Consider the following 10,323-nt stretch of genomic DNA (forward strand, 5'->3'; position numbering starts at 1 on the left):
GGGAAAAATGTCACCAGTTTTTCTTCCGAGCTTAACCTTAAAAACTGTATAACTAGAACGTATTGAAATATATTTATGTGATGGGTGGTTACACAATCTGGCACATTGCAAAAAAAAAAAAAAAAGCACTTCTTAGCTTATATGTAAACTGTGGTGAAAAAATAAATCCTTCACATCATCATGAACACAGTATATCCACAGTAAAACATAGTAGTGGTGGCAGCATCATCCTTTGGGGATTGCACTTTTGTTTAGCAGGGACAAACTGCACAGTTGGTAGAGCTGTTGTCTTGCAGCTAGAAGGTTCTGGGTTCGATTCCCGGCCTGGGGTCTTTCTGCATGGAGTTTGCATGTTCTCCCTGTGCATGGTGGGTTCTCTCTGGGTTCTCCGGTTTCCTCCCACAGTCCAAAAACATGACTGTCAGGTTAATTGGTTTCTCTAAATTCTCCCTAGGTGTGAGTGTGTGCATGGTTCTTTGTCCTGTCTGTCCCTGTGTTGCCCTGCAATGGTGCTGACCCCTCCTGACCCCACTAGAGACAAGGGTGTACAGAAAATGGATGGATGGAAACTGCCCAAATAACATTCAAAGTCCAATCTGCTGGTGTACCTGACATCTTTGCCAACAGTCATGGCAGCGATGACCTTCTTTACTGCCTCTTTCCTCTTCTCTTTCTTCTCATTGTTTAACTCAGCCTTCAGTTCAAAGATCTCCCCTGAAAGATGAATCACATAGACATGAAAGACAATAACTTTTTTTCTAAAGTGTTCTTCATCTTTAAGTTTAAAGGAAAAGAAGTTTCGTAGAAAAAAAAACAGATCTTTTCTTTAAAGAAAAAAACTGGTTTGATAAAATTTTTCTACTCACCCTTTTTGTTGGTAGTGAAATATTTGGAGTCTGTCATGATGGTGGTGTTTGTGGTCTGCCAGGAACCCAAAGCAAATATTAAGAAATTGTTGCAGTTAGTTAATATATAACTAAAAACTTGAGATGCAGTGCACAATATATTATTAACATCAGTTGATGTTACTTATTTTCATCATATTGATATAGCTTTGACAAAAAAAACTTGACCAATATTAACTGATATTTAAATCCATCTATAGTGTTTCAGAGGGGTGAGGGACGACAGTTGGTCATGTGGTTTCTGTCTGGTCATCTGACTGTGATAGTGATGCAGTGCAAGAGTATGGGGCGTCAGGGACATATAAAATACATAAATATCACCCATGACAATGGCAGTACTAATATCAGATATCGCCCCAAGTTTTCGTATTGGTCCATTCCTCTTGAACATTTTTTTTAACCATAGCTTATTTTCAACACATCAGCCTGGAATGGCAAAAACATTTTTATATCATTAATCAGAGTTGTTTAACTGTTCAGCTTCATTCCCCGGTATTTTATGCCCAGTAATTTGGAATGTAATATCCAGAAATGAAAAATAATTGAAAAAGAAAATAACATTTTAAATTGCATTTTAATTGACACATTATGTCCTGTTTGTTTAAGCTGCACTTGATTTGAATGAGTGAATTAGAGGTTTGTCTCTGTACATTAAAAAGTAACTGAAAGGCTCACCAATATTATATAGATGTATTATTTCAAACATTTATTTCTGTTAACAGAAGGTGATATGTTAATTTTGACTTCTCTGGAAGTTAAAATACTACATGGGACTAATTTTAAACCGTTTAATACAAAACCTTCTGACAATCTACAGGTTAAATAACAAAATGTCACAACTAAATAAACTGTTTTTAGAGTGTTGTATCCAAGTGTAACTGGAGTTGAGCCTTTTTTCATTCAGTGTCATCAACAGAAAGAGAAAAAGGCAGGAAGAGACGATAAAGCTGATATTTAAAATGAGGTCCATAGGTTTAATTTATCAGTAACAAATTATGGAGAGCGTAATAGAAGGAAAACGTATGTAGAATGCGTAACTAAATAAATAACATGTTATTTTCTCAATTTTGTGGAATTTAGCAAGTACAACTAATTTGGCTAATTCTAACTAAAACAAGATAAACTTGGTCTGATTTAATTTCAGACTGAGAAAAAAATGTGCGCGTGTCTTATGCGGTTTAAGTAAACTACTGGTTTTGACTATTCTTCCAATATGCAAAATGAAAAAACGATTCAACAGTTCCAAAGCGAAACAATGTGCTTTAAATGAGACTGCGGCAGACAAAAATATAAATTATTTTGGTAAACAACCACATTGCCACTCAGATTGAGGTCCTTGCTCAATAATGTGGATTGCTTTCTCACATTATTGCACTTCATTGGTACTGCGTCACAGACATCAGTTGGGGGGGACACGTTGATAACGTTACACCTCACACCTGTCTTTATTAAACGGCTATTTTCCTTATCAGTCCACGCCACTATTTTATCCCTACATAATTAATGTAGCCCCGAATTATTGTGTTTTATGGTTAAAAGTGTTTTCGTTTGTGACATTATTTAACCTTCACGAAATTTCCAGCTCGCAGCAACTTATTCCAACCTCTACACTACCACCTTGCTAACGTTGACTAGCTGAGTCGCTGAAGTTAGCGTCTGATTAACCATCAGTAAAGGGCTATTTCGCTGCTTTTAAGACAACTAATTAGCTCTTGTGAACAATTTGAAAGACAATGCCAGGTCATACCCAGACAACATTATTATTCACTGCTTATAATAGTGTGCTTTGGAGGAATCTGAACGGATTAACAATATTGTAGTTTATAATCAGGACTCCGTCTGAGGTGGGCTAACTGCCAGAAAAATGTTTCTTTTGTCTTTTCTCAAATATAGATTTTCCACCTCCTGTGATTAAATTATCTAGAAATATAGTAAATATTTTGACCCAGTTTTGATGATTGCACCTAATGTGCATTTTGATCTGATGAAAACTAGCCCAACTTCCTAATAAAAAACAATGAATTAGCCTTTAAACAAATTGAAAGCTCCAAATCGTATGTGAACTTCAGCGTCGTTTCTTAGCTACAAGCTAAGAGCACCGCCATCTCCAGTTATTTTCAAAACTAGAGACCAAAACTTTTATGTCAGACTGATTTCTTGATTTATTAACTTTTGACCGAGCAGTGCTAAGAGGTTTCAGTTAAAGATTGTGTTAAAAGTGACGCAAAACGGGAGGAAAGAGAGTAGCGGCCCAGTTCCCATCATCGCTGCTCTTGCTGACAGAACATAACGCTAATGCACCAAGACAATACACAGATCAACACATCAACACATTTTGGTGACAAAAGTCACCAAAATGAAATAGTGTTATAATAATATTTAGCAAAAAGATAAGTTACTTACCTTCTAGAATAAGTAACAGACGAATTTCAATGGGGTGCAGCAGGACGCAGGTTGGTCCCTTCCCTGTTCAGAGGAAGATGGAGAATGGTGCTTTCACAGTCAGGGGAAATCGGATAACTTCCCTTTGTAACTGACGGAAAAGCCGTCAGATTTTGTTCAGTTTTAAGCATGCAGAGGAACGTCGTAGCGCCTTTTTATGACAGCAAGATTGTATACAAATACCTTATTTTAAATTAGCAATATTTGATTCTACAAATTAGTAGATTCAACAGTTAGTGAAAGTTTTACTAAATGTTTTTGACATTTTAAACAACTCAAAGATGTTTGTTTCCAAAATCTTTATCCTTGTTTATTTTTAACAACAACATCTCTAGTCTGGGCTCAGAAATACACAGGAATTCTTATCTTTTTCACATCAACCATATTTCTGCTGTCAGACCCAATGTCCCACGGTTTTGAACGCAACACTTTAAGAAATCGTTTGCATTGAAATGCAAAGTTAGGTTCAAGTCGAGTTTCTTAATGTTTCAGTTTTTTAAAAATAATAACCTTTAATCAGTAATAGTGTAATCAGTCTACTCTTGGATATGAAAACATAAAGACAAAAAATGCCCCGAGTAAAAAGAAAAACTGATATCTATTTGGTTGGGAAACAATAGGGTGGTTATATAAGTGTGCATGTCTTTAAATTAATACTTTACTGAAAACCTTTAGCTACTTTTATTACAGCATTCAGTCTTTGTGGGTAGAAGTCTGAGTATTTTTCATAAAAATGTTTCAAATCTACCAAATTGCAAGGTAATTCTCACAGATTTTCAATCAGATTCAGGTCTGGGTAATTCCAAACCTATAACTATCTTCCAGACTTCTGTTGTAGGAAGGACAGGTTCTCTTATGTGACCTGCAAACCCTACTCAACTCGAAATTGAAGTCTTTGGGCTTAGATCAACAGCTAATATTGGTAATGTGATGTTCATCCTCAGTAGCTTTCCTGTAGAACTTACTGAACAAAATATATTTTATGTGACAACAGATTAAAAGTGGCTAAATTCACAAAGAAAAAAGTACACAAAGATAAGCAAATTTTTGTGTTTGCATGTTTATTTCACAACAATATTAGATCCAAAATGTTACAAATTGAATGAAAAATTAATGAGAAAAATAAAAGAAACTTGACATTCCTTTGCTATTACTCGGAACACATTTGTGTTTCTGTAAGCACAGATAATATGCTGGCCCTGCTTTCAGCTTCATTTTGACTCCTATGCAGAGGACTCCGGCTGGAGTTGGGCAGCAGAGTTAAGAACATCTCTTGGAAGACTTTCTCTGGCCTCTTGCAGCCTTTTATGAGCCCTCTGGTAGGCCTCTAAAAGGAAACAAACAGGTGTAAGAAAAATCATAATTATTTATTTTGAGCAATAATGTGGTAAAGAGACTTTTCCATAAAAATTTCAACTGTAAGGAGTTATTGATGTAAACATTACGGAGCCCTCCAGGGGACATGAGGAATTTTTTTTCTTTTGCGTTCTCTCGCAATAATCTACTGATCAGTTCATGCAGCATAATTGATACTGTAAGCCTTTTTTACGGTGGCCGCCGTACTTTCTGCTTTAATACAAGCTTGTAAGGTTTTTCAATGGACTATTTCTGAGTTATTATCGCGGAGTAATAAGTCATCTGATTGTGTCTCTATTGTGTGTCTGAATGGTTTAAAGGGCTGCTTTCAGTGCCGTTCCATCTGAGCCTTGACAGACATAAACATGCAGTAAATAAATTGATTTTCAATCAGTTTTTTGCACCAAAGCGTTAATAATACTAAAAACATTTTATATTATAAAACACAGCAAACTAATGGTGGTAGACGGCCGCACTGGGTTAACTCGGGGAATCTCATCTGTCCGTGTATCAATCAACTCCTAACCTCTTTGTTCTGTCACAATTATCGATTTATTTCATTTTTATTATCATGCTCCAAACTTTGCGAGGACTGACCCCCCAGCTCACTCGCTTCCTCACACACACAGAGCCAGCAGCGTCACCTTCCCATTCATACTTCATGACAGTCACGCCCACATCGACACGCCCACCACCAGGTGTCAAAGCCGCTGCTCCTGTCATATCAATAATTACTTATTTCATCTATAAGAGCCATATGCTCTTATAGAGCCTCAGTGAAAACGTGTTTATTATTATTAACACTTTGGTGCAAAAAACTGATTGAAAATCAATTTATTTACTGCATGTTTATGTCTGTCAAGGCTCAGATGGAACGGCACTGAAAGCAGCACTTTAAACCATTCAGACACGAACACAATGGAGACACAATCAGATGACTTATTACTCCGCGATAATAACTCAATAGTCCATGGAAAAACCTTACAAGCTTGTATAAGAAAGTACGGCGGCCACCGTAAAAAAGGCTTACAGTATCAATTATGCTGCATGAACTGATCAGTAGATTATTGCGAGGGAACGCAAAAGAAAAAAAATTCCTCATGTCCCCTGGAGGGCTCCTTAGTAAACATGTCCTGTTTCTGAAATAAATATTTCTTAGAATATTTGAAAAAAATTAAATAAAATAAACCAATGATGCTGTTAGATTTAGGTCTTCAAATCAGATTTTAATACATAGAAAATATGATGAACTACATTACCAACAACTTCTAGTGCCACAAAATGTCATTTAAGAGGTAACAGATGTTCACTTTTTGTGCTTGAAGTCTCCAAATGACAGAAACACCTCAACTGGTCTCACAGACCCCACAAAGAGGAGAGGAAACAGAAAAACTAAATTCTTAAATGGACTGAACTTATATAGCACTTTTCCAATCATTTTGACCACTCAAAGTGCTTTACACTACAGTCACAAACACATTTATACAACATGCAGATCAGTAGGCAGTTTGAGGTTAAATGCCTTCCGCAGGGTCATGTAGCAGGAGGAAGCTGGTATTGAACCTACAACCTTCAGATCTCGAGACAACTACTCTACCCACAGAGCCACAGTCACCCATAAATTCTTCTGTTTGATTAAAATGAAATATCACATAGAAATCATCTCTGAATAATTTGTGTCATCTCTGCTGTCTTTGTACTGACTTAGAAAAATTCTAACCGTTTACGACATACATGGAAAGAGCAGTTTCAGCAACCCAACCACAAATTCCCTAAAATCAAAACTGAAATTCAACGTCAGCAGTTTTTACCCAGAATGCTGCAGACCATTCCCTGCTGGCTAAAACCTCCGAGGTGGTCGACCACTTTCTGTCTTCTCTTCTTCAGAAGAGCAGCGTCAGCAAAGGCCCTGAAACCAACAAACCAAATATGCACACATTGAACCAGACATTCAATTATTCATTGGTAAGATTAAAGTGTGTATTGCATATAGGAGTTAAATCTGACATTTTGTCATTTTATTTAGACTTTAACAATTTATAAATAAAATAATAATAATAATAATAATGTAAGACTTTTTTTTCATCTGCATGCTTCTAAATCTTCTCTACTATGTGGAAAATATTTTTCTAGTATTTCAGTGAGATGTTTATTTTGTCACAAATTGAATAATGTGAGTAATTTCTTTAGTTACTGAGTGATGATTATGTTTGCTGTCTTGCATGATTTGATGTTCAGTTTTCTTCATGTTAATGGGTCAGCTGGTAGAGCATGGAGTTAAGTCAACAAATGTCAACTTAAGTAATCTGTTTTTTAAAAGATGGTACATCTTTGCATATTTTTTTACATTTATTTTCAACTTGTAATTTTTTATATGACAATTTACAAATACATTTTGTAATTGTGTGAGTTTGAATCAAATTTTTTCTTGTAATAAAAAAGCCCACCACCCTTTACAGCCACCTCAATAAAAATTGTAAAATATATCAAAATAAATTCATTATTTATTTACTTTTGCCAATATATTTTGACACAGAACATTGTAGAAAAGTCACAATAGAAACATTTTGAAAAAAACATTGGTCAAAACTTTATTGACACTCCAATTCACATAAAACAAATGTTTATTAAGCTATTTAAGTATGGACCACTTATTTTTAAATGCAAATGTAACTTTCAGTGTCCAGGAACTTGAGTAATTTTTTACAATTTAATGTTTCCCTGTGGCATTAATATGATGTAACACCCATTTCTCAAGTAGACCAAAGTTCAACTTGCAATGCAAACAGGTGGTAATGGTATGGTAATGGAGTTTAAAAAAATCTGCAAAGCTCACTGCTGCAGAACTGCAACAAAAAGTGGCATCTCCATGACAACCACTGGACACCATCTCTCCTACTATCCTCACTGTGAATGAATGGAGTTTGCTGAATGCTAATGGGAATAGAACTGGAGTCATGTGGCTTAGTCAGATGAGAGTAACATTCAACTAGTAGCAACAAACAGTCTACATAGGCCCGCTTGACTGAAATAACAACATTTTTAATATAAAATGTATTAATCAATTGATTCATTCTTTTTTTTAGTTAGTTGGATGTGTGGAAGGAGCTTACCTGGCTTGTTGCATGCAGTGCAGCCTGAAGGTAACACTTCCTGTGGTTTCAGTGCAAAAGCCAAAGCGACTCAACCTCTCTCCCTGAAGCCAAACACAAACATAACATCTAAACAATGAGGGCTTTAAATCTTTCTTTACTTTTGCAAATGTCTGCATTTGTCTTTTTGAAACATAGACACTTTTAATTTAGAGACAAGCATAAATGTCACCACCATAACAGTTTGTATTAAAACTAGATGAAAAAATGATATGTTTAGGAAAGCCTGTAGATCCACTTCAATGTAATATGTAGTCATTTTCCATAAAGTAGGATATTTTATGGACAAACAATTAGGTTTGTTTGTCAGATTAAAAGTACATTTTAAAACTAACAAACTTTTAGCAGGTGTTAAACACACTTAACTAAGCCCACATTTCTGTATTAAAAAGTTTTTCATTTGTCTGATGTAGTATTTTAATTTAAAATGTTGTGTTTTCAATTGCTGAAAGCGGAAAATGATCATGATCAACAGAAATAAAAGCTTGAAAATAACAGTCTTTATGTAGTTAATCTATATAATGTGTTTCACTTAGTGGCTTCAGTTACTAAAACAAATAAACAGTAAATGGAAGATATCTCATATGATGAACTGGACTCCATGTGCAGTTTACCAGTTACAAGTCTACCTTAAATGTCCCTGGTACTCTGACGTAGCTGTTGTCTTCAAGTTCTGCAGAACCTCCGATAAAGAAGCGCCTCAAAGCAGAAACTGTCCCCGTCTGAACAGGTCTCCATGTGTGACATGTCACTGTGTGTTTACCTTGCACATATGCAACAGACATTGCAGACTATTAGAACAAAACATTTCACATCTAAATCATATTTTGCAGTAGTTCATTTGTGTTCTGACCTTTAGTTACCAGATTAATTTATCATATGTAGGTTTTATAATGTTGCACCATCAAGCCAAAAATAAATAAGTAACATTAAGTTCTGGTAAAATATAAGCAAAGACTTTCACAAGCTAGTAAATGTAAAAACAAGAGAGAGAGAGAAAAATGTCACAAATCAAAAGAAAAGACTGATCTCAAAAATAGGAAAAGTTATAAGTTTTGTAGCTTCAAAACCTCAGCCCCAGTTTTTAGTGGAGGATTCATACCAGGCATGGCGGGAAACAGTAGATACCCGTAGCCTTCAGTTCGGTAACGCTGCCAGAAGTCAAGGGACAGGACTTTGAAGTAAAGCACCGGCCACTGGGGAATTAATTCTGAAATAAAAAAAAGAAGTCTTATTTTTGATATTAACAATGGGCTGCACAGTGCTGCAGTTGGTAGAACTGTTGCCTTGGAGCAAGAAGGTTCTGGGTTCTATTCCCAGCCCTGGGTTTTCCGGTTTCTTCCCACAGTCCAAAAACATGACTGTCAGGTTAATTGGCCTCTCCAAATTGCCCCTAGGTGTGAGTGTGTGTGTGCATGGTTGTTTGTCCTGTGTGTTTCTGTGCTGCCCTGCGACAGACTGGCGACCAGTCCAGGGTGACCCCACCTGGAACGTTAGCTGGAGAGGCACCAGCAACCCTCCTGACCCCACTAAGGGACAATGGTGTAAAGAAAATGGATGGATGGATTATTAACAATTATTAGGTGTTTCCGTATGCTTTGAATTTGGCTGGCATATTTGCTGTTAATACACTGAATTTTCTAAATGAGGGACAAATAAAGGAGTATTCTACTCTATTCTATTCTATTTCAGGTTGGTCAGTCATTGTTTTATAGTCCAGAAAGATGTAGTGAAATTTTGAACCTTTTTAGGACCTTTTATACTACTCTGGATATTTTTTACATGAAAACCTTTTCTTTGTGTTTGAAAAATAATCACCATATAAAGAATGTGTATGACTCCATTCTTGCTGCAGCAGGGTTGAGAATAACCTTGTAATTGCATCAAAGTCTAAAAAACAAGATCCTGAGCATGGCTAAAAAGTGCGATGCTAATGATTCTCCAAAAATAACTTTAGTTGATGTTTTCTGTGAAATTATACATTTTTCTCTTGATTGCTCACATTATCTTCTTCACCTTACATCTGAAATTTGATGTAAGCAGTTATGATAAAGACAGATTTGTAAGAGAACATACAAAACTGCTTAACTATGTTTTATATTTTCTAGCAAATAAATGAAGAGCAAGCATATCAATAATATCCAGATATCAAATCTACATTATCTACAAAGGCAGTTTTTCAACATCATTAAAAAAAAACAAACTTTGTTTGCATGTGAAGATGAGATGCATAAAGAACAGAAGTTTATTTAACAGAACATTTATGTCAGTGTACATGGGGCAATACTCCTCCATGGTTTAAATCAGTGGTCCCCAACCTTTTTATTACCGCGGACCGGTCAAGACTTGGAAAATTTTGCTGCGGCCGGGGGAGCGGGGCTGCGGGCGCGAACCGTCAGATAAGGCTTCTGCATGTTGGTGTTCCCGCTAAATCCTGATTTGGGTTGTCTTGGCCCTTTTATCGCAGC

The 10,323-nt window shown here is 36.0% G+C and overlaps 2 protein-coding genes across 2 annotated transcripts in view; both read right to left on the bottom strand.

The window, feature by feature from the left end:
• Nucleotides 1-3,418, bottom strand: part of ap2b1 (adaptor related protein complex 2 subunit beta 1) — a 40,104-nt gene extending 36,686 nt beyond the window's left edge. Inside the window, exons 1-3 of the mRNA XM_015019603.1 lie at nucleotides 3,309-3,418; nucleotides 867-921; nucleotides 614-714 (exon numbers count right to left, since the gene is read on the bottom strand). Of these exons, the coding sequence (XP_014875089.1) occupies nucleotides 614-714; nucleotides 867-903 (138 nt within the window). The 5' untranslated portion in view covers nucleotides 904-921; nucleotides 3,309-3,418. The remainder of the gene's footprint in view (nucleotides 1-613; nucleotides 715-866; nucleotides 922-3,308) is intronic.
• Nucleotides 3,419-4,419: 1,001 nt separating this feature from the next.
• LOC106937875 (Meckel syndrome type 1 protein-like) lies at nucleotides 4,420-9,191 on the bottom strand. Its single transcript, XM_015019602.1, has 5 exons — nucleotides 8,958-9,191; nucleotides 8,485-8,618; nucleotides 7,817-7,899; nucleotides 6,515-6,612; nucleotides 4,420-4,674 (listed from the first exon to the last, which is right to left on the bottom strand). The coding sequence occupies exons 1-5, from the start codon at nucleotides 8,962-8,964 to the stop codon at nucleotides 4,571-4,573; spliced, it is 426 nt and encodes a 141-aa protein (XP_014875088.1). The 5' UTR covers nucleotides 8,965-9,191; the 3' UTR covers nucleotides 4,420-4,570.
• Between the last annotated feature and the right edge of the window lie 1,132 nt (nucleotides 9,192-10,323).

Source organism: Poecilia latipinna, unplaced genomic scaffold (assembly GCF_001443285.1).
Source record: "Poecilia latipinna isolate Pla-1442-1.1 unplaced genomic scaffold, P_latipinna-1.0 Scaffold2456, whole genome shotgun sequence".
NCBI lineage: Eukaryota > Metazoa > Chordata > Actinopteri > Cyprinodontiformes > Poeciliidae > Poecilia > Poecilia latipinna.